The sequence below is a fragment of the Dermochelys coriacea genome, chromosome 1, assembly GCF_009764565.3.
Source record: "Dermochelys coriacea isolate rDerCor1 chromosome 1, rDerCor1.pri.v4, whole genome shotgun sequence".
Classification (NCBI taxonomy): Eukaryota; Metazoa; Chordata; order Testudines; family Dermochelyidae; genus Dermochelys; species Dermochelys coriacea.
This window is the reverse complement of record NC_050068.2, coordinates 161,013,120-161,038,214: the sequence shown is the minus strand read 5'-3', so window position 1 is coordinate 161,038,214 and position 25,095 is coordinate 161,013,120. Positions and strand designations below refer to the sequence as shown.

The 25,095-nt window shown below is 43.1% G+C and overlaps 1 protein-coding gene across 2 annotated transcripts in view; it reads right to left on the bottom strand.

The window, feature by feature from the left end:
• The window catches only part of ERG (ETS transcription factor ERG), a 209,330-nt gene that overhangs the window by 123,548 nt on the left and 60,687 nt on the right, over positions 1 to 25,095 (bottom strand). For both annotated transcript variants that reach the window (XM_043507356.1, XM_038387581.2), the window contains exon 2: positions 21,613 to 21,697. In XM_043507356.1, coding sequence (XP_043363291.1) covers positions 21,613 to 21,651 — 39 coding nt within the window. In that variant the 5' untranslated portion in view covers positions 21,652 to 21,697. The remainder of the gene's footprint in view (positions 1 to 21,612; positions 21,698 to 25,095) is intronic.

Sequence of the window (25,095 nt, the reverse complement as noted above, 5' to 3'; positions counted from 1 at the left end):
CTGGTTGGGTACTAGCCCTAAGACCAGTAGCAACCCATCAATGGTTTTCATCTGATGTAGGGAATTTTTACGCACAGAAGGGATCTTGTGGGCCTTAGCCACATCCTGGTCCTTAAAATTACCCGAGACTCCTAAGTGCACAAGACCCTCTCACCTTTGCATTGAGCTGCTCAAACTGTAGCTGACCAGACCATGGGCAGTCAGGCCTAGTAGTGGAAGCAAGAGTTCACTTACCGGCAGTAGTGCAAGTGCAGTGGTATGGTACGGTACGGTACGCCGTACTAGTAAGGTATTTATAGCTGGTACTGTGTATCAGAAAGACAGAGGAGGAGCCTCCCCAAGCCCCATCGCCAGCCCTTCCATGGAGCTGTATCGCCTCCATTTGTACAGCAACCCTGCTAGAGGACAGGGCTGGGAGGGTGCTGCTGGGGGCGGTGCAGCTGCACTAGAGGAGCTGCCAGCATTCTGCTCCTTTCCCCGCTGTGTTTCCCAGCGGGGAAAGGAGCAGAATGCAGGCAGCTCCTCCGGTGACTGTACCGCCCCCAGCCATAGGCACCGACTCCATGGGTGCTCCGGGGCTGAAGCACCCATGGGTAAATATTGGTGGGTGCCCTGCACCCACTGGCAGCCAAGCTCCCTGCCCCGCCTCCCCAGCTCACCTCTGCCTCTGTGCCATCTCCTCCCCTGAGCATGCCGCGTCCCTGCTTCTCCTCCCAGCGCTTGCTGCCATGAAACAGCTGTTTCATGGGGTAACAAGCTCTGGGAGGGAGGAGCGGGAACGTGGCGTGCTCAGGGGAGGTGGTGGGAAGAGGCAGGGCCAGGGTGGAGACTTCGGGGAAAGGGGTTGGAATGGGGTCGGGGCAGGGGTGGAGTCAGGGCGGGGGTGCGGGTCAAGCATCCAATGGCGCCAGGAGAAGTTGGCGCCTATGCCCTCATCCCCATCCCTTTTCTCTAGCAGGGCTGTTTTATAGATGGAGGAGACGGAGCTCCGTGGAAGGGTAGGGGGCGGGGCTGGACCACAGGGCTCTCACAGGAACTGCAGCGGGGAAAGGAGTAGAATGTAGGGCCGCCGGGAGGCCCACGCTAGCAGCTCCTCCAGTACAGCTATACTGCTCCCAGCCCTTCCACGCAGCTGCATCTCCTGAGTCCTCCTGCCTGAGGTCTGTACAGCAGAAGTCTCCAGCGCAGCGGAAGGACAGATCGCCCCAGGTAACGTGGGATGGATGTAGATCATGGAGAGAGTGAGGGGGCCCAGGGCTGTAGACGGGGAGGAGTCACATGGGAAGGTCACATGCCCCCCCCGTGACCTTCCTATGAGTGCAGGAAGAAATGATATCTATTTGTACCACTGCCTACTGGTTAGAGCTGGGTTCAGGGTGGGCAGAGGCCAGGAAACAAGCTGAGGGTCAGTACCAGAGAAAGAGAGAGAGAGAGAGAGAAGCCAAATGCCAGAGCCAGGGGTTAAACCAGAGTCATAAACCAGAGGCAGAGCCAGGGATCAGTACCACAGACACAGAAGCTGAATGTCAGAGTCATAAGCCAGAGGCACGGATGGGGATTGAAGCCAGAAATCTGAAGCCAGAGGAGAGCAGGGCCTGGAGCGGAGCGGAGCAGAGCAGGAGCAGGGACTGAAACAAGGGCTGGAAAAAAGAAGGAGCAGGGAATGGGAGCAGGCTGAAGTAGAGACTGGAACAAGGGCAAGCAGAGCTGTGGGCATGCAATACATTGAACAGCCACTGATCGTGGCCACTCTGTCAGTTCCAAGGCAGTGTAGTTGGACCCGTTGATTGCCTAGCAGCACAGCCAGTCAGGGAGCAGGCCAGCAGGTGGCCCTAGCTGGCCTGGTCCTTGACAGCATCCTACTTACCTCTACAGGTCATATGTTCCTATGAAAAGTCTCAGAATGCTCAGCAAGATATCTACATCTGGAATTTTGGTTCTCATTGAAATCACAAGACTTCTCACAACTCCTGTTTAACAGACAACCTAACTGAAAAAATTATACACGGACAATCTATATAACATTTTGTTTGCTTATTGTAGCCTTAGTTCTTTTTGTGTATTTTCAGATTGCCTTTCCACAGTAAATTGTAACCAACATTGATATAAAGTAGCTCTGGGTCCCTCTGTCTGAAATGTAACCAAAATATGCTCTATGCAAGTTTTCTTGTACCTGGGCGTCTCACTTTCTCTGGTAACAGGAAGTACAGCAGCCTCTTCTTATCAAGGATGGGTGAATGTGAGGATAGTAACATTTGAATGTCAGAATCAATTCATGTAAATATTGCATTCCTGGGGCCTCATAGAAGATTTACAGTCAAGACGAGTAACCACATGATTTAACTCATTAAAGTAATGTTGATTCACAGATGCTCTCCCTTTCTTTTGTGATTACCATTTCAAACCAACCATGCATGACTTTTGCTATTACTGAACCTTCTGAAGTCAGGATCCTGCAAAGAGCTCCAAGCAGGTGGGCTCTGTCCCCCACTCCATGAATCCCAATGAAATCAATGAGGCTCTGCACCCCAATGCCAATGTTCCCTCTACTTTTTGACAGGCAGTGTGCGCAAAACATTTTTTTATGCGCACGGTGTTTTCCCATGTGCATGGGGTTTAGGATCTGTGTGTGCGCGCACATGCGCACAACTTAGAGGGAACAGTGCCCATGTGAAGCTCACTATGGGAGCAGGGCCACAGAGACGAAGCATAACAGAGAGAAAGCCAAGGGGTGTGGTCTCTCCCCCGTCCCCCCCAATTGATGGGGAGAGAACCATGACCACCCCGATGGGCAGAACTGGGACACCTGCGCCACTCCGCCAGAAGCAGAGGGACAGGACAGGAACCAGAACTATAAAAGGCAGGCCATCCAGCTCAGTTGGGGAAAGGAGCAGGACCTCTCTCCCCCAACCCCCGGCCTGCTGCAGGAGCCCAGACCTGACAAAGGCCGCTATACTGCCAGAGACCTAGAGGAGCTGCTGGAGCTGCCAGGCACAAGGGACACCAAGGAGCTGTTGCGGCTGCCACTAGCCGTCTACCCCAGCGAGGCGAATGACGATCCCAGAATCCAGGTACCCCCAGACTGGGAGCATAGGAAGGAGCCCAGGGAAGCCTAGGGTTCGGTTGTGTTACTGACTGCAATCCAGCCAGCGCGTTGTGGCTGGATTTTCCTGCTGATCCAGTGGCGGACCACTCTGCCACTATTAGGGCCCTGGGCTGAGATGCAGTGGAGTGGGTGGACCTACGTCCCACTGCCACCACACCATCAGGGGTGGCAACCGCCCCATCTTTAGGGCTAGTCTACACTGGCAGCGCTTTAACGTGCCTTGTGTGGTCACGGCACAGCGCTCTAAAAAACCACCTCAACGAGGTGCATAGCTCCCAGCGCTGGCGCTTTACAGAGCTGCAATGTGCTGTGCTCAGGGGGGGGTGTTTTTTCACATCCCTGAGTGAGAAAGTTGCAGCACTGTTAATTGCCAGTGTAGACAAGCCTTCAGGCCAGGAGGACTGCATTGGTTTGATGCCCACCCATTCCAGGACGCCAGATGGTTTCGCTGACTTTCCCATCAGAGAGCTAATCTCTCCTAGACTGCTGGGTTGCTTGGCCTAATGCTAGGCCAGAGCCCTTACCTGATTGCCTAATTGAGGGCCTTAGATAGACAGACAGCAGGCCAGAGCCCTTTAGCTGATTATGGCCCCATCTGATTGAAGATGCTGGGCCTAGAGACATGCCACTACGCTGCCCGACTACAGGCCAGACTCATTAACTGCGTGCTGCCCTGCTCTAAGTGTCGGGGCTACCAGACCCAATTGCTGCCTGGCCTGGACTGAAGACCAGGGCCTATTAACTGTTGGCTAATTTCCACCCCGAACAGAACGGCTGTAGGAGCATTACAGCAAGGGGGCGTGGTCTCCCTCCCTTGATTGATGGGGAGAGAACCATGACCACCCTACACTTCTATAACCATTATTTGTGTGTATGCAACACATATTATACTTAGTAACTCAAAGCCCTTGCTTTCAAATTACAAATATATTACAAATGCCATCAGTAATTTAGTTTTCCATCTAATGGGGGGAGAGGAAGTAAATTTTATTTATTTATTTAAGCTTAAATTATGTTGATTTATTTTGATTGTCACTTCAAATATATTTCTGGATTTACAACTGACATATCTGAGTGAAAATAGAGGTCATGTTGGGTTAGGAATTGGTGGAGAGAGACCAGAAGAGATCCCAACAAGTTTTGAACATGTACTTTGTCAACTCTGGACCCAATTGACAAAATAACACAAGTTATTCTTGAGTTTATTAGAGCTGATCTGAAACATTTTAATAAAAGTGTATGTCATTGTTTATCCTGAGGCATGCCAGTGTTAAAGTTGATAAGCTAAAGGAAAATGAATTTGTACTTGAAGATGCACAGAAAGATACACAAATAATAACAATAATAAGTACTGTGTCTAGAATTAGTAATAAAATTTAAAACCCCAGAGCATTCTTTAAAATTACACTATTGTATTTTTAAAAGTCTGGTAACCTTAATTTCAGCATTGGAATTTGATTTCTTTTTAAAGATTTTTCCCCTCACAATCCTTGCCATAGGATCCATCCCAACATCTGGATAACAGAATCCATGCTGACAGACTAATGCACATGTGGAAGAGTGTGCCTGCTACTTTGCTGCTCCTCAGAACAGACATACTGTCTCTATCTCTGACTGTCTGCGTCCCCCTCTTTATTAAAAAAAATAAGACTGCACGTCTCTGGTGTGAATGTGACCAGCTTGCAATATTGCATCCTCTCCAACAGAACGTCTGGTTTAGGTGATACCAAGTGATCCCTACCATAGCTCTGGATGTTTGCTGGATTATTAACTGGCACATCTGGCTCTCTCCCTAGGAGGGTGAGTTCTGCACAGCCGCAGGAATTTCTTTCATACACTATTTTTATTAGCTTTTCAAAAGAATAGGGATTACCACTGGAAAGGAAGACATCAAGGGCATTTGCTGGGATACAAGTCCCCTACCTGTTTACCACATAAAAAGAACTCTGTCTTTCTTTCTTAAGAATTAATATTTTTCACTTTTTATACTAGCCCTTATTGTTTCCTCGTATTTGACATGTCCGTTTCATTGAGAAATGGCTCATGATTTGTGATCTTATGAGAGCTGTAAGTAAAATACATTTTCAGAAAACCCTGAAGACAAATGAATCTAGAGCTTGGGGCATATCTTAAAGTACTCATCTCAGATACTGTTCTTCCCATGTAGACCCCTACATCCACAGACTTCACAAGACAAAAATGAGGTAGATTCAGTGGAAAGAGAGGAATGAAACAGTAGCTGAAGAAAGCACATTTGTTTACTTAGGGTTAATTTACACAGGACAGTTACACTAGTATAAAATAAAATGTTAAAGCTCTATAGTTATATTGGTGTAACTCCCCACATGGATGCTCTTATGTAGGTACAAGATGTCCTTTTTCCAGCTTAGTTTATGTCATTTTGGAAATGGCTTAAAATAAACTGAAAATAGCCACACTTATACTGGAATAAGAGTATCCAGGTAGGGGAGTTATACCAATGTAACTATAGCACTTTAACTATACCTGTATAATTATACTGGAATAACTAGAAACATCTCCCGTGTAGCCCAAAGGAACCTTGAACTCTGTGTTCCTAAATGAAATTTTCCTCTGATCAAGTGGTTTTCAACCTGTTGTCTGTGCCACTTTAGGGGTAGGCAGAATATGATTTCCAATGGGTCCACAGCACTATTTGAAAATTTTTAGGGGTCCACAAATGAAAAAAATATTAAAAAAAAAATCTATCTTGTTCCATTGTTTCCTTGTACTCACTCCCCAGTAGTCTGTCTCCATCTGTTGTCTCTTGTCTCATACTTAGATTGTAAACTCCTTGGGGCACGGAGTGTCTTTTTGTTCTATCTTTTTAAAGCACCTGACAGAGTTGGGTCCTGGTCCATGCCTGGTCCTGATGTCCCTACATGCTTCAATTATACAAATAAATAATGAATGATAATAATACAGAGAATCACTCTTCATTATTTACCACTTCCCAATTTTAGTGTCATCTGCAAACTTTATCAGTGATGACTATGTTTTCTTCCATAAAATCATATTAATCATGTGCGTCTCTAAGATGCATGTGGAAAATGCCAAGACCATTGACAGAAATCAGTTTTGAAATCTGCACAACAAAGATTGCACGTAAAGGAACAGAAAAAGCAGCTAAATTCACCAGATATGATGATTTATTTCAATTTATACAAAAGAAAACAGGGGCACCTTTGCAAAGCTCTAGGTGCCCAGTCATAAGTTGTAAAAACAAATAAAATTAAACAGCCAGCAGAACACAAAACTCCACTTGCCCCCACAAACGTGATCCCCCTTAAAGCCCATCAGAGCAGCAATCCACTCTGAATTATTCTCAATGCTAGCCTTGATGAAAACATGCTTCACGTATTCCATGCATGTTAATGGAAATCCATATAGTTTTGTGTTGCTTGACTATAGACTTGCATTATTACCTTCTCATTGCCACCAGTTCTGCAAACAGATGCACCAGCACTGAGACCCATTCAGGTGGATTTTTTTTCCTTCTTTTGCTTTTATTTAAAAAGAAGACATGGTGGAAGGAACTTTAAAATGTTTTTAGTGGATACCTGCAGGCAACTTAATAGGAGGGCTTGCTTCTGCATCAACTGGCAACCCTTGTATAACTCCATCATAAAATTCATGTTAAAACATGAGGCAGGATCAGAGGTGAAAGTAAGCCGGTACAGCGTACTGGCAAGAGCCGGTGCACCGTACTGGGACTGGCTTTCCCAGACAGCAATTTAAAGCCCTGGAGTAGTGGTGGCAGGGCTCCGGGGGGGATTTAAAGGACCCCGCAGCTCCAACCGCCGCTACCGCCCCAACCCTTTAAATCTCCACCGGAGTCCTGCTGCCGAAGCCCTGGTACCAGAGTGGAGCCCCAGGCCCTTTAAAGCTCTGCCAGAGCCCAGAGCCCCGAGGTAGCGGTAGCAGTCGGGAGTCCACAGGGCTCCTCAGTGATTTAAAGGACCCAGGGCTCCACTGTGGTAGCGGCAGCTGGAGCCCTGGGCCCTTTAAATCGCCCCCGAGCCCTGGGGCTCCCAGCCGCCTCTGCAGCTGGTAGCTCAGGGGTGATTTAAAGGGCCCGGGGCTCCCAGCCGCTGCTACCGCAGCTGGAGCCCCGGGCCCTTTAAATAAAGATGTAAAGGGCCCGGGATTTAAGGCCCTGCCTCTTCCAATTGAGGCCATGCCCCTGCTCAGGACTCCGGCATACCGGTAAGTCCCTTAACTTACTTTCACCCCTGGGCAGGACAACCAGTGGAATGGATAAATATGACTGTGTATCAATTTTAGTTCCTTAAGATTTTTATACAAAGTAAAATGGGACACTCTTGCCATAAGCTACAAAAACAAATACAATCATGCAGCCAACAGAACACAAAACTCCCCTCCCCATCCCCTGCAGATCTAACCCTCATCAAAGCCCAACCTCCACAACAGCCCATGCAGTGGTTCCTTGCAGTGTGCCTGGAAGACCAGCAGACAAGGGCCATTTCAGATCAGAAGGAAGATTGTAGCAGAGCTGAAGGATCCTCACAGAGAATGCTCCACCGCTGGACCCCCCTCCCTTTTGAATTAAGGGGGACCCCCCTCTCCTGATTGTAAGTGGGCAATTGGCATATTGAGACAGGTGGTCTCTCAAAAAGAAACGTCTCAGACCAACTGGAGACACAGCATCAAAGATTTCCACCTCAGTTCAGGGCTTGCACTTATTTTGAAAGACTGTTTATAAATGCATCCTTCTTAGAGACAGAAATCTAGAGAGAACTATGTACATCCAGGGTCTCCTACTCCATATGTTTAAGCTCTTCCCAATTAGAGGACTCTGGTCAAGTGAGGAATTCTTATTCATTCTGGTTCCACTTCTGTACTTGCATGAGATCTTATGCATTTTGACCTCTATGGCTATGTATTTAAAATTAAGGCACTGATTAGATGCCATTAGTAAAATTATCCCTATTTTCTCTTTGATTTAAGTTATTAGCAATTTAAAAAATCAATCTTGGAGCTAAATGTTTACTTATATAATTGCTTCTGTTGTGTGCATTTGTTATTTTGTGTATTATTATCATGTAATAAATTTAAGTATATTTTCTTCTGTCTGAGTTAATGATGTCTATTGAGAAGTATCATGTTCTGCTAGTGGATTGGCTAGAATGTTGCGAGAACACAGTTAAGGGAGAGAATTTTAAAAGTGCAACTGGTTTTCTGATGCTGTAAATGCAAATCAGGCAGTTTCCTGCAAAAAGTTCATTTCTCTGTTTAGTTTCTCTAATTAAATTAATTTTATTGCGCTGCACTTGAAGCCTGATCTAATCTTTCCCTTGACTTTGTTTGATTTTGGATCAGTCCCTTAGAGTATGTCTGCATAGAAGTAGGGAGGTGCACACACACTAGCTTTGCAGGGGCTAAAGAAAGCAATGTGGCTGCATTTCATTGTGTGCCAGCTGCCCGAGTACATACCCAGGGAGTTGGGGACGGTTTCACTTGGGAGGTTAGCCCAAGCTGCTACAGCCACATTGCTATTTTTAGTGCACTAGCCCGAGCAGAGCTAGTGCATCTATCTACCCATGCTGGAAATTACACCTCTCAGCTGCTGTGTAGACACAGCCTTATTGGATTCCCTTCTAATCAGTGTCAAGTCTCAGGGGGTAGCCATGTTAGTCTGTATCCACAAAAACAACAAGAAGTCCAGTGGCACCTTAAAGACTAACAGATTTATTTGGGCATAAGCTTTCGTGGGTAAAAAACCACTTCTTCAGATGCATGGAGTGAAAATTACAGATGCAGGCATTATATAATGACACATGAAGAGATGGGAATTGATTTATATATCCATATATATCCATATATATTTATATATCCATATATATATCCTTATATAATCCATGTCTAGTTGGCAGCCGGTGTCAAGTGGAGTGCCCCAGGGGTCGGTCCTGGGGCCCGTTTTGTTCAATATCTTCATAAATGATCTGGAGGATGGTGTGGATTGCACTCTCAGCAAATTTGCGGATGATACTAAACTGGGAGGAGTGGTAGATACGCTGGAGGGGAGGGATAGGATACAGAAGGACCTAGACAAATTGGAGGATTGGGCCAAAAGAAATCTAATGAGGTTCAATAAGGATAAGTGCAGGGTCCTGCACTTAGGATGGAAGAATCCAATGCACCGCTACAGACTAGGGACCGAATGGCTCGGCAGCAGTTCTGCGGAAAAGGACCTAGGGGTGACAGTGGACGAGAAGCTGGATATGAGTCAGCAGTGTGCCCTTGTTGCCAAGAAGGCCAATGGCATTTTGGGTTCTATAAGTAGGGGCATAGCGAGCAGATCGAGGGACGTGATCGTTCCCCTCTATTCGACACTGGTGAGGCCTCATCTGGAGTACTGTGTCCAATTTTGGGCCCCACACTACAGGAAGGATGTGGATAAATTGGAAAGAGTACAACGAAGGGCAACGAAAATGATTAGGGGTCTAGAGCACATGACTTATGAGGAGAGGCTGAGGGAGCTGGGATTGTTTAGTCTGCAGAAGAGAAGAATGAGGGGGGATTTGATAGCTGCTTTCAACTACCTGAAAGGGGGTTTCAAAGAGGATGGCTCTAGACTGTTCTCAATGGTAGCAGATGACAGAACGAGGAGTAATGGTCTCAAGTTGCAATGGGGGAGGTTTAGATTGGATATTAGGAAAAACTTTTTCACTAAGAGGGTGGTGAAACACTGGAATGCGTTACCTAGGGAGGTGGTAGAATCTCCTTCCTTAGAGGTTTTTAAGGTCAGGCTTGACAAAGCCCTAGCTGGGATGATTTAACTGGGACTTGGTCCTGCTTTGAGCAGGGGGTTGGACTAGATGACCTTCTGGGGTCCCTTCCAACCCTGATATTCTATGATTCTATGATTCTATGAATTACCTCACAAGTGGAGAACCAGTGTTGACAGGGCCAATTCAATCAGGGTAGATGTAGTCCACTCCCAGTAATAGAATAGGTGGCAATTCCAGGAGAGGCAAAGCTGCTTTTGTAATGAGCCAGCCACTCCCAGTCCCTGTTCAAGCCCAAATTAATGGTGTTAAATTTGCAAATGAATTTTAGTTCTGCTGTTTCTCTTTTAAGTCTGTTTCTGAAACTTTTTTGTTAGAATCATAGAATATTAGGGTTCGAAGGGACCTCAGGCAGTCATGTAGTCCAACCCCCCGCTCAAAGCAGGACCAATCCTCAATTTTTGCCCCAGATCCCTAAATGGCCCCCTCAAGGATTGAACTCACAACCCTGGGTTTAGCAGGCCAATGCTCAAACCACTGAGCTATCCCTCCCCTCAAGTATAGCTGCTTTTAAATCTGTTATAGAATGTCCAGGAAGATTGAAGTGTTCTCCTACTGGCTTTTGTATGTTACCATTCCTGATATCAGATTTGTGTCCATTTATTCTTTTACGTTGGGACTGTCCGGTTTGGCCGATATACATGGCAGAGGGGCATTGCTGGCACATGATGGCATGTATAACATTCGTAGACATGCAGGTGAATGAGCCTCTGATAGGGTGGCTGATGTGATTGGGTCCTCTGATGGTGTCGCTAGAGTAGATATGAGGACAGAGTAGGCAATGAGGTTTGCTACAGGGATTGGTTCCTGGGTTAGTGTTTCTGTGGTCTGGTGTATAGTTGCTGGTGAGTATTTGCTTCAGGTTGGGGGGCTGTCTGTAAGCGAGGACTGGCCTGCCTCCCAAGGTCTGTGAGAATGAGGGATCGTTTTCCAGGATAAGTTGTAGATTGTTGATAATGTGCTGGAGAGGTTAGAGCTGGGGGCTGTACGTGATGGCCAGTGGTGTTCTGTTATTTACCTTGTTCCTCATCTATTATTGGAAGTGGACTACATCCATCCTGATCAAATTAGCCCTATCAACACAGGTTCTCCACTTGTGAGGTAACTCCCTTCTCTTCATGTGTCATTATATAATGCCTGCATCTGTAATTTTCACTCCATGCCTCCGAAGAAGTGGTTTTTTACCCACGAAAGCTTATGCCCAAATAAATCTGTTAGTCTTTAAGGTGCCACAGGACTCCTTATTCTAATCAGTGCTCTTTTCAAGGTTCTCTTCTGTGATCCCATTTTTCTTCCATTGTGTGCATGAAGCATAATGTCAGCTCTTTGTGCTTTTGAGAGTAGAGACTCTTGCACTTTGTAATGATGGGCTGGCTCCTGAACAAGGATCACTGACTTGAGCAGTCTTATTGACTTCAGTGTGCAGCCATGTGCCTGAGCAAAGACTATTCATGTGAGCAGGGGTTTGGGGGAACAGACCCCATGATAGAAGAGTTATGTGAGATATGAGAATGGTCACCTTCAGGGACCAAATATTCTTTCCTATCCCTAAATGTTCCCTGTTGATGAGGAGTAGTAAGACATGTATGCATGCAGATGTGAGTTGTGTTTATTGACTCCTGATTAAAACAAATATACAACAACATATTCTTTATACACAGGATCCGTAGTATTAAAGGTTTTATACTGTTAGTATAAAACAGTGGTAGCTCTGCTGGATATAGGAATTCTGAAGTTATGCAGAATTCTTAGAGAGTATTATTCACATATGTTACCTTTACCAGATTTTTGGTTCCTGGAAAAAACTTACACCCAGGAAAAGAGTATGGTGAAACAAAAATTGTGCTGGTTCATCATGGAATAACCTTAATGGACCACATTTATTTCATTTAGTAATAGCATTTCACTTAAAATAATATTTTACTGAATTTGAAATAGCAGATTTCAACATCTCACAAAACCTTACTGTTATGAGAGCAGGTGCTAATGACTGCCATTAAATCAGTCTTTAATCCAAAGACAATCGCACACCTTGTTAAAGTTAATGTATGTGCCAAGAACTTTTTCAGACTCAATGGGAAAAAGAATTGAGCCCCTTTTATGTAGTAAAGACAGCTGGAAACAATGGAGGGACTGCCCAAGGCACATGGAAGGTTGGAGCTAAACTGGATGGGCTGAGGGGTTTGCTAGATTGCAAATGCAGGGGCTAAGGCTTAGATTCACGGTAGGCACCTATGTCGAACTTTTAAGTACCACAGACATTCTCAAAAACACTGCTGAGCTTCTGCTAACCCTGTAGATGCCTAAATTTCTGTCAGGAGCCATGTGCAAACCTGAACAAGTCCTGAAGCCAGCCCAGAGCTATTAAGCTGCTTGGAGCCATAATGCAGTGGCATTTCAGACTAGACATTCCTCTGCCTTAATTGTTGCATTTGCTAACTTTTGATTGCTACCTTTGTGACCTTAATGTTTTTAACATTTGTGTGTGTGTGTGTGTGTGTGTGTGTGTGTGTGTGTGTGTGTGTGTGTGTGTGTGTGTGTGTGTGTGTGTGTGTAATTTCTTCCATATTTAGAATAGCAAACTAAAAAACCAACAGAATTTCTATCATGTGGAACCATACTGACATCCACATGGCTCATCAGCAGGGCTGGAACCTTTAGATTCACAGCAAAACCCCTGCCATGTGAGCTAACGCTGTCACTGAAAACAGTGGATGCGCATTAGAAGAGGCCAAGACAAACAGTTTGTCAGGAATGATGAGACTCCGGAAGGAAGTGGGCTCTAGTGGACGCAGTCCCTTTTGCCTCTCTTCACCTCACTCCTGACCCCTTCTGCTTCCAGGGAGTAAAGAACAGAATCCTACATTATTAATGTAGCAGTTTCCTCCCACTCCCCTGCAGCCTGTCCCTGTCTCAGTCTTCTCTCTTCTTCCCTCTCCACAGTTCAGTCTCCCCACAGCTTAGCCACCCCAGTCAGACTCCATCCCCTTTGGCTTCAAAACCGTAGTCTTCTACAATATGAGCTGAAGGAGAACTTCCATCAGTTGTAATAGCATTTGAAAGTATCTGATTCCATCCAGCACAGGACAGTGGAAAACATACATGCTAGCCAGTGCATTAAAAATGCATTAAGTACTTTGCAGTATGCCCCTTCCTGCTTATGAAAGAGATAATTGTTGTTTAAAAGTGGCTGTATTTAAGGAATTATCCATGCTATTTCTCCCCAGAACAATAGAGATTAAAGTCTCTAGACCATCTCCTATCAAAATAACATGCTTCCCTTTGAACACGTCATTAGCACTGTTTTCCATCTGGCTGTTGGCAAAGATCTTGGATTTGCTCAGAAATGCTGAAAGTTCATCAATTACAGCACACAGAAGCCATTATCTCTCTTTATTTTACCAAAATGATGTTTGCTTGGGGATGAGAGGGGGAGGCTGGTGTTCAAGAAAGAAAGAAGGTGTTTGACTGCTGTAATCTCTATGTCAATAATTATGTCTCAGTCCTGAACGCAAAATGGATGTAAAGCGTAACCTCATCTTTGAGAGTAAGGAGGAACCAGTAACCAGATACAAGTAATAATGCCAAGATAACCATTGTAACTCACATATAAGACACCTCCATCTGAGGCATTAGGAGGTACAGTGGAGGGATAACGTACCAGACTGTTCCACCAGCAGATTGGGGGTCACATGAATGAACCAAACTATGGAGCACTGTCAATACTGTACTTCACCCACATTCACTGTTAAACCTGGTCCTCGCCAATGAGGTTGCACAGGTGTATACCCACAGAATATGGCCCATGGTTTAGAATGTTTCTTGACAAGTCTCCAAAAAAAGTGCCACCATTGACCTTGGAGATAAAGCATCCCCTTTGTCTTCAACTTCTCAAATGTTAAAGCACACAATACAATCAACAAATGTCTCTACTACATTACCCTTTGATCCCACTGAGAGTTACCAAAAGAAACTACAGCATTTGCTCAAGAAACTCCCTGAAAAAGCACAAGAACAAATCCGCACAGACACACCCCTAGAACCCCGACCTGGGGTATTCTATCTGCTATCCAAGATCCATAAACCTGGAAATCCTGGACGCCCCATCATCTCAGGCATTGGCACCCTGACAGCAGGATTGTCTGGCTATGTAGACTCCCTCCTCAGGCCCTACGTTACCAGCACTCCCAGCTATCTTCGAGACACCACTGACTTCCTGAGGAAACTACAGTCCATTGGTGATCTTCCTAAAAACACCATCCTAGCCACTATGGATGTTGAAGCCCTCTACACCCAACATTCCACACAAAGATGGACTACAAGCCGTCAGGAACAGTATCCCCAATACTGTCACGGCTAACCTGGTGGCTGAACTTTTTGACTTCGTCCTCACCCATAACTATTTCACATTTGGGGACAATGTATACCTTCAAATCAGCGGCACTGCGATGGGTACCCGCATGGCCCCACAGTATGCCAACATTTTTATGGCTGACTTAGAACAACGCTTCCTCAGCTCTCGTCCCCTAATGCCCCTACTCTACTTGCGCTACATTGATGACATCTTCATCATCTGGACCCATGGAAAAGAAGCCCTTGAGGAATTCCACCATGATTTCAACAATTTCCATCCCACCATCAACCTCACCCTGGACCAGTCCACACAAGAGATCCACTTCCTGAACACTACGGTGCTAATAAGCGATGGTCACATAAACACCACCCTATATCGGAAACCTAATGACCGCTATTCCTACCTACATGCCTCTAGCTTTCATCCAGATCATACCACTCGATCCATTGTCTACAGCTAAGCTCTACGATATAACCACATTTGCTCCAACCCCTCAGACAGAGACAAACACCTACAAGATCTCTATCATGCATTCCTACAACTACAATACCCATCTGCTGAAGTGAAGAAACAGATTGACAGAGCCAGAAGAGTACCCAGAAGTCACCTACTACAGGACAGGCCCAACAAAGAAAATAACAGAATGCCACTAGCCATCACCTTCAGCCCCCAACTAAAACCTCTCCAACGCATCATCAAGGATCTACAACCTATCCTGAAGGACGACCCATCGCTCTCACAGATCTTGGGATACAGGCCAGTCCTTGCTTACAGACAGCCCCCAATCTGAAGCAAATACTCACCAGCAACCACACACCACACAACAGAACCACTAACCCAGGAACCTATCCTTGCAACAAAGCCCGTTGCCAACTCTGTCCACATATCTATTCAGGGGATACCATCATAGGGCCTAATCACATCAGCCACACTATCAGAGGCTCGTTCACCTGCGCATCTACCAATGTGATATATGCCATCATGTGCCAGCAATGCCCCTCTGCCATGTACATTGGCCAAACTGGACAATCTCTACATAAAAGAACGAATGGACACAAATCAGACGTCAAGAATTATAACATTCAAAAACCAGTTGGAGAACACTTCAATCTCTCTGGTCACTCGATCACAGACCTAAGAGTGGCTATCCTTCAACAAAAAAGCTTCAGAAACAGACTCCAACGAGAGACTGCTGAATTGGAATTAATTTGCAAACTGGATACAATTAACTTAGGCTTGAATAGAGACTGGGAATGGATGAGTCATTACACAAAGTAAAACTATTTCCCCATGGTATTTCTCCACCCCCCACTGTTCCTCAGATAGTCTTGTTAACTGCTGGAAATAGCCTACCTTGCTTGTCACCATGAAAGGTTTTCCTCCTTTCCCCCCCCCCCCGCTGCTGGTAATGGCTTATCTTAAATGATCACTCTCCTTACAGTGTGTATGATAAACCCATTGTTTCATGTTTTCTGTGTGTGTATATAAATCTCCCCTCTGTTTTTTCCACCAAATGCATCCGATGAAGTGAACTGTAGCTCACGAAAGCTTATGCTCCAATAAATTTGTTAGTCTCTAAGGTGCCACAAGTACTCCTTTTCTTTTTGCGAATACAGACTAACACGGCTGCTACTCTGAAACCTGTCTACTACATTGGAACTTTTCAGATGTCAGTGAATCCTGCATCTGATAATGACTACTCTGAAGATCACAGCTCAAAAGTACCAAGAACAAAACATCAAAAATAAACGTTTCCCCCCACCCAAAACATTTATCCCTCTCTTCTTGTTTTATCATCCAACAAAAAGAAAATTTTGAACCATGTAGACATACGTGGGCCAGACCCACAGCTGATGCAAGTCAACCTTGCTCTGACTTTAGTGGATCTTCACCCATTTACACCAGCTGGGGATCTATCACAATAAATGGAGTAACCCCATTATTACATATCCATAACTTCTGTCCTCAGAAAACCAAGTGAGGGATCCAAATTAGAGGATCCTGCAGGAAAGAGAGAAAGGACTTAAATATCTTTCTTGAAATATGACTCCAGAAATTCCCCCACAGCAGTGAAACATGTTGAATGGATCATATCCAGGCAGCCAGAAAAACACCAGACATTTGCAGGCCAGGTTGCTGAAAACAGAATTTGGCTCTTAAAAAAATACAGCTTTTATTTTAACTATTGGTGTTTTATAAGTATTTTCCTTTAAAAACAAGCCATGCTCATCTGAGGTAGCATTTGCACAATGTGTTGCTATGACTACTGTTACAAGTACTTGTTTTTAATGAATAGTAAAGCAAAAAAGTCAAGTAAAAACCTATGTAAATGGCAATTAGTCTTGCCCTTGCAAAGAGATAAGTTAAGCTCTGACCTTTCTGAAAACATCCATAACCTCTCTTTTGGATATGAATAGCTATACTGTTAAGTTAAAAATCTTTTTTTTTTAAAAAAAAACCCTTACTTGGCTCCTTGTTTAGCTTCTCCACCCTTAAATGCTAAACAGTGAGATATCCACTTGTTGCGAAGGAAAACAACTACACCAAGCAGAGGAAAGGCTCTGCTTCTCTGAGAAAAAGAACATTCCATGTTTTCCATGTTCCATATTTTCACTCCATAAAAAGCTAATACTAATGCTGCCTTTTCTGGATTTGAACCTTAATACATATGGCACAAGGGAACTTTTGATTGAGTTTAAAAACTCTTCTGTGTCAGGCCTGGGCACTGGTAATCCAGCTCAATAGTTAGAACAAGGCCGAGGGAGCTGGAAACCAGAGCCAGGAGTCAGAACCCCACTCAGGAACCAGAGGCAAGGGTCAGAGTAGGAGCAAAGGCTGGAGCAGGACCAGAGGAAGGCAGAAGCTAATGCAGGACAGGAGCAACCACAATCACAGCTGTAGGCCAAAGCATTAAGCAGCCAGCAACTTCTGAGCTTAAAAGCAGGCTTACTGGTTCCCTTTGGCCAATGAGTGGGGTGAGGGCTGGCCAATCAGGCTGTCCTACGACAACCCAGCTGAGATCATTAATCTGCTGGGAGGCTGTGCTGGCTAGTCCTCAAACTCAGCTGACGGTGCCCAATCCTGATATTCTGTTAATACCAAAACACATCTTGATTATGTAGTACCATGGACAAAATCATCTTTTATATCATATTTTGCATCTAATTCCTTACAGCTCCAACTGAAAACAATATCCCACTTCCAGGAATAAAATATAAAGGAAACCAGTGCTCTTTCAAACAGTACTGGATGTCATCATCTTTTCAGCACACAATCCTCCTACAGCAAAATCATTTTGGAAGAGTCAGGGCACTCAAGCTTTGTCATAAACGCTTGGGCATGGTACCACAAGATTTTCAACAAATCAAAAACTCTACAAATGACTGTCCAACATGAATTCCTTTGTATTAATTGAAGCTTTATGAATCAAGAGAATTTCTTGATTTTAAATCAAATAAACATCTTTATTGTTGATAGTTACCTATTACACCAATCTCATATGACTAAGCACTACTTATTTGCCAGTAATAACTCTGTCTAAATGGCAAACTAAGGTCCCACTCCTGTAAACAGTTATGAACATGATTAACTTTACCCATATGAGTAGGGCCCTACCAAATTCACAGTCCACTTTGGTCAATTTCATGGTCACAGGATTTTAAAAATAATACATTTCATTATTTCAGCTATTTAAATATGAAATTTCATCATGTTGTAATTGTAGAGGTCCTGACCCAAAAGGAGTTGGGGGGGTCACACGGTTATGGGGGGGGGGGGATTGCAGAACTGCTACTACTTCTGTGCTGCTGGTGGTGGTGGCGCTGCCTTCAGAGATGGGCAGCTGGAGAGGGGCGGCTGCTGGGTGGAAGCCCAGCTCTGAAGGCAGAGCTGCCGCCAGTACCAGCACAGAAGTAAGGGTAGCATAGAATGTGTGACGGGGCAAGGCCAGATGGCTATAGAAAAGTAGTGGGAGATAGATATATTAGCTTCAGGCTAAATAAATCCCTGGTACCAGGTTAAGTGAAATGGAAGCTGCTCCAGGTCAGTTAAGACACCTGGGGCCAATTAAGAACTTTTCAGAAGGCAGGGAGAAGGCTATGTTGATTGGGACACCTGAAGCCAATCAGGGGCTGGCTGAAACTAGTTAAAAGCCTCCCAACCAGTCAGGTGGGTGTGCATGTCAGGAGCTGTGTGAGGAAGTTGTGCTGTTGGAGAGACTGAGTAGTACACACCATATCAGGCATAAGGAAGGAGGCCCTGAGGTAAGGGTGAAGTGGAGTTTGAGGAAGTGAGGGCTGCTGTGGGGGAAGTAGCCCAGGGAATTGTACATGTCATGTTTCTAAAAGGTCAGCTACCATAGCTGATACTATTAGGGTCCCTGGGCTGGAGCCCAGACCCACCCTCAAAATCATTGATGAAGATATTGAACAGAATCAGACCCAGGACTGATCCCAGTGGGACCCCACTCATTATGCCCTTCCAGCTTAATTGTGAACCATTGATAACTACTTTCTGGGAACTGTTTTCCAACAGTTATGTGCCCACCTTATAGTAGCTCCATCTAAATTGTTTCTGAGAAGATCATGCGAGACAGTATCAAAAGCCTTACTAAAGTCAAGATATACTACATTTACTGCTTCCCTCCATTCACAAGGCTGTTACCCTGTCAAAGAATGCTATTAGGAGGTGATCTGACATGATTTGTTCTTGACAAATCCATCCTGACTGTTACTTATCACCTTATTATCTTCTAGGTAATACAACAGTGAAAATGATTGATTTTTTTTTTCTTTGGTAACTGGGGCTTTTTTCTGTATATCTAATGTAAAAGATCACATAATGAAAAAATAGTCACTCTTATTGCAATGAAATGTCTACAAATATTCACACTGGCCATACATGCTCTCCTTTTGTTTTCACTATTAACAAATGTACAAATTGTAGTCATGTAGATATTCCTGGAAAGTGAACTTCAATGTTGCAATTTTAAATGTGCATGAATGAGTATTTTCTCCAGAAGTATATGAGCACACATTCAGTGAGATAAAGTAATAGCTACAACTGAACAACACTATAGCAATGACTAAATGAAGCCAAATTACTCTAGCCCTCTGAAAGAATAGAAATTAGAGATTAAAAATAAGACATATTAGGCCAGTTATTTTATTCCCCTGCCAATACATGATTGCTCCCTGTGGTATATTTTAGGTAATTCATCTAGTCCATTTTTAAAGTCTTGACCAATGGATCATCCCCTAGTTTTATTTTTTGGAGAATATGTTTATACAAAAGTATATTCTATCATTAATGTGGAGGATCTGAAGTTGGTTTTTTTTTTAATTATTAATGATTTAATTCTCTCCCCTCCACTTCAAACATGATAAGCACATGGATTGGCTAAAATACTTGCAGAAATTGGTTATATATTAACATTTGGACATTTTTTGCTGCTACAAACAGACTCCATTTCTTACTCCTATAACTATACAGTTTGCTTACTCAGTAGTGCTAGGTTGAAAGAATAACATAAGTCTTCTGTGTCTATAGTAAGTGTTTTTGGAGCATAGTTGGATATGGACATGTCTCAGACCTGGTTCAAATTTAGTTTATAAAAAGCCTAGTAACTGTTGCTGGAAGATGTAGGATCTAGGTTGTGTGTTTTCTATACACATAGGAAAAATGGTTGATTGCAATTGCCAGCCCATCAGAAGCATTCATTATTAGACTTGCCACAAAACTCACACACAAACACAACCCCCACACCTCCCACCCCTTTGAAATTCAATTCTCAGTGTGAAAAAAACTGCTTCTGATGCCATTTTTGGCAAAATATGTGAAATTCAGTTCTTTTTGGTGTTATCTTTGGCTCTGAAAATACCAACACTCTGCAAAAATATATTTGATGCCTTAAAAATATTTGAATTGTTACCATTTTCATATCAGATTATTTTGCACATCAATATTTTACTGCTCATATTCCTTAAAAATATCTGAATACAAGACGACTGTGAAAAGTGGCTTTTCCCACAGCCATATACTTTTGTTTTAACTTGCAACTCAATAAAAATAAATTTCAGAAGTGTAGTTATTCTATATTGTGGCTGCTGACTAGTATTTTTCAGTTGACTGAGTAGGAACTCAACAAAAGGTAAAAAAGCTAACAGAACTATAAGAATACAACCAAGCAAACAGAAGAAATTGAATCAAATACTGTAAAACCCAATGTTAAGATACAAATAAAACCCAGAAGATTTTAATACTCAGAACTGGATATCAAAAGAAACATTACATTTCATTTAAAATCAGCTCAGCATCAAACTACATAGTCAATCTATTTCTCTTACTGCTGCAATTTTATTTTTCAAGTGATATCTTTCGGTGGCTGGAGCAGTGATAACCTAAACAACAGAGTCTTAAAGTATTGGATGTAAATAAATATCAGTAGACTTTTGACACTGGTGTGGATGTATTTCTTTACTGGCAATGACAGTTCCAGCAGTGTTCTTTAGCCTGTCATTTCTGACGCAGTTATGAAACTCTTCCCAAACAAGGCCTTTAAAATGATATAATAGGCAGAAATACAGTATTCAATGTTAGCTTGTTGGGCTCAAGTGGTGCAGTACTGCATATGTTCTATTTCCAGAAATGTAGTGTTCTTAATAATACAGCAGTTGACTACATTTGTAAGTCTACTTAGATAAATATTATCTCTTCCATGATAGAAGGGTAAGAAAATGCTTTGGGCTCGAATATGATGTACACAGTGGAGCTCAAAAAATATTACCATTTTCAAGATGTAGAAAAGCAATGTTGCATTTTGGACTACATCCCATCCCACTGAAGTTAGTGGCCAAACTCTCACTGATTTATATACAACTAAGAATCTACTCTTTTTTATGGGTTTTTGGTTTGCTTTGTTTTCTATGTTATGTGCATATCTGCTGCCATAATGTCATTGGAAGTGTTGCCATTTACTTCAATGGAACAGGATCTGTGCTGTGTGAGCTTTGTATTTTCCAGGTGGATTCACTTATTGAACATCATGAATTTTTAAGCAAAAAAAGCACAGCTCTATAATCCACAGAAACTTATCCTCAAAATTCAATGTGATAGGACCAACTGAAGCCTATTTCAGTCTTTGGAACAAGTACCCCAAAAAAAAGTTAATATTGTGAAGTATTTGACGACATACAAATATAAAGGAATGAAAGAACGGTAAATTGTTATAATTTAAAGCCATACAGAAGGCATGTAATACAAAAATACAATCCTTAACATTATTATTTTCTGAACATTTAAAGACTTACAGTCAACAGAAAAATTACCTGGATATGAGCTGCTGGATCTGGGACAGTCTGAATCATGTCCTTTAAGAGACCAATGTGTTTACCAGTTCAAACCCCAGGGCAGCTGCACAAACAAGAAAACAAAATCATAAGAGTCTATATGCTTATATTTTCAATAGGACTCTATTTTCTTTTCTGGAGAAGTAAGTTCTTTTCCCCCCTATAGCAAATATAACTGATGCTGTAAGTAAGATATTATTGGTTCCATAGGTTTATTTCTTAAAGGAGAAAACAATCTCAGGGGCTGAACCTGTGTTCCTTATTCAGGAAAATTCTCCTTTGAACTTAATGGGCAATTCTCCCTGAATAAGAACTGCAGGATTAGGCTCTAATTATATAGCACTGGTATTCTTAATATAGGGCAGAGTTGCTCCAGAATTTCTTCTTCCCCTGCAACATAGATGCAATGTAATTGGGGCAGATCCTCAGCTGATATAAATAAGCATTGCTTCAGTGGAGCTGTGCCCACCTACAGAGCTGGGGCTCTGGCCCATCATCTAGTTCAATAGCATTTTAAAATGCAGAACTTTTGAAATTCCCAATATATGATTGATAGTATTATTTAGATAAATTTTTTTAAAGTAATGTCTCATCTAAAATTACATATTGCTCAATAACAGGAACATTAGCTATAAAGAGTCATGGTTTGTAGTAAGAAAACAAAATGCAAAAACATAATTTTAGTTTCATTTAAAGCAAAAGATACCTCATTTTATCTGTTTTCCCTTAGAAGCCTGGAAAATTCCCATTTCCCATGCAGAGTGATTCCTTTAGATTCTTGAACTCCTTTTTGTCTTTTAAAGTGACACGATGATATTATTAATAATACTGTTCTTACAGCTAAGAGAATTTGAGACTCGGGCTTCTATTTACTTGTCACGGCCAAAGGCTGATACCTTGATTCATTGTGTTGCACCTTAATGGGACCACTTGTGGAATAAGGTATTACCTTTAATCACACTGAGTATCAGAATTTGGCCCTTAGTGAATTTTCCCTTTATTACTCAGAAGGCCCAACCTTACTCCCACTGAAGTCAATGGGAATTGGATTAGTAAACTTTAAGATCCAATTCGGAAAGCCCAATGCAAGCAACATTTACAATTAGGTGAACCATTGGCGCAGTTTCCCCAGCTAGCCATGAAAGATCAAACAGGTTGTTGGAGTGATTGTGTTCTTTGGAGATTTCTCTCCCAAGTGATTTGAAGTGTTGGTACAAATACATGCAAAACAGATGTGCAATTTAACTTTTTTTTTTAAAAGTTAATTATTGAACTCCTTTTTCAACTGCAAACTCCTTTTCAAACATCAGCAGCATTATCCAATGTGTTTTATGGGATGAAAACTTTAAGATCTCAAAATGTCATATTAAAATATTAGAGTTGTATAAATTGTGAGATTTTTATTTCACTCCCTCTGTCGTCATGTTCATCGTTTTTACAGCCATTGGAAAAATGTGAAAAATTATCAAAGAAAATTTAGTTTTGCTGTATCAGCGCTTATTTTTGTCAGCCCAAAGCAATGCAGGTTTGCCTGACACGCAAATACATATTATTTCCCCAATCTATTTTGAAATATTTCATTCAGGTTTTAGGAAGATAGCCAGACTTAGTCAGGTATTGTGACTGAATTGCTAACAAAGATAAGATCTGAAAACATTTGCGACCCTCTCCCTGCAAGGTGCTTATTTGCTCTTGGGAAGTGCAACTACCATTTAAGTCAATGGGATGTTTAGGTGTTCTGCACCTTGCAGGCCTAAAATCATAGTGAGCGAGGCTAATGGGAGATGTAGAGAAAATGGACAGGGAGTATCCACGATAAACAGCTGAACATGCCCATCAGATACCAAACTAGAATGCCACTTCATGGATCTGACCAGGGAGGATCTGCAGCGTGTGAATTTTGCAGGTTTGGGTGGAAAGAGCCTGGTTAAGGGTTTTGCCTAACTTGCCCATCTCCTTTACCATATATGCACAAAAAAGTTGCCTCAATTTAGCCCATAAAATAAGATTTGGGGGCAATTTTTAGAGGTATTTAGGTGCCTAAATATACAGATAGGTGCTTCATGGGATTTTCAAAAGCACCTAGGTGTCTAACTCCAATTGAATTAAATAGGAAATAATCTCTTAGACCCTTGGTAAATCTCACTAGGCTCCTATCTGCATCTTTAGACACCTACATATCTTTAAAAATCTGGCCATTGGTAAAGAATTTAAATACATCTGTTCACTAATTTACCTGTTATTAACATATGTGGGCTTCACTCTATATGGGAAAAATATGACAGGAATCAGTTTAGTACTTTTGGAACAGGATCACCAGACTTCCTAGGGTATGTCTACACTGCAATTAAAAACCTACAGCCAGCCTGTGCCAGCCGACTCAGCCTCATAGGGCTCAAAGCAACAGGCTGTTTAATTGTGGTATAGATGTTGGTGTCAGGCTGGAGACCAGGCTCAAGGAACCTGAGAGATGGGAGGGTGCCAGGCTCGGGCTGTGGCCTGAGCCAGAACGTTTATATTGCAACTACACAACCTCTTTGCCTGAACCCTGCAAGCCCATCTTAGACATAGCATCAGAGCTTAATTTACTGGAGCAAACAGCCTGGGGCAGTAGCTTGGTAAAACTGACTGGGTTATGCTGGTACTCTTTCACGCTACATCTAGACACCAGAACAGAGAATTCTTTACAAAAGAGAGGGTGGGAGAAATTTATAAATCAAAATGGAAATCAAAGAAAATGTTTGTTCAGTCTGAGTTTGAAACATGGAAAGGTTATGGCAATTTTATATTTTTCGTCTTTAAGGCACTCGTCTGTAGCAATGCTCCCAAATGAAGGTTGCTGTTTCAACAACATATGTCACAGTTCAGGGCCACTGCACCTGAATTCCCCACTTGTGGTCCACCAAAGGCACCCACTCTATGGCTATGTCTATACTATGGACCTTACAGCAGCACAGCTGTACCAATGAAGCTGTGCCACTGTAAGGTTTCCTGGATAGCTGCTCTATGCCAGAATAATTAAACAACCCCCAATGACTGGCTGTAACTATTTCGGGGGGAGACAGTCTCCTACTGACATAGCACTGTCCACACTGGCACTTCTGTCAGTGAAACATTTGTCAGTCGCAGGTCAGTCATCACCTCTGTTGGGCAGAGACCCATGTCTCTCTCCCTCCTAACCAGGGGGTTTCCAGGCTGCACACTTCCCAGCCTGCACTGTGATATTCCCAGCAAGACTGACTGCCTAAAAGACCAACAACTTCACTTTGCTTTCTCTCCAGACTTTATACCTAGCGTATTGTCTGCTGTGATAGGGCATGCTCCTCACACTCACATTAACCCTAAAGGGGTTGACTAGGTGAGCCAATGAACTTATTAGGCTGCAAATCGGGGAATATTTAGGCAGACCGGAGAGCTCTAAGTAAGGGAAGGTCACCTGTGCAGGAACAGGTGGGGCTTCTA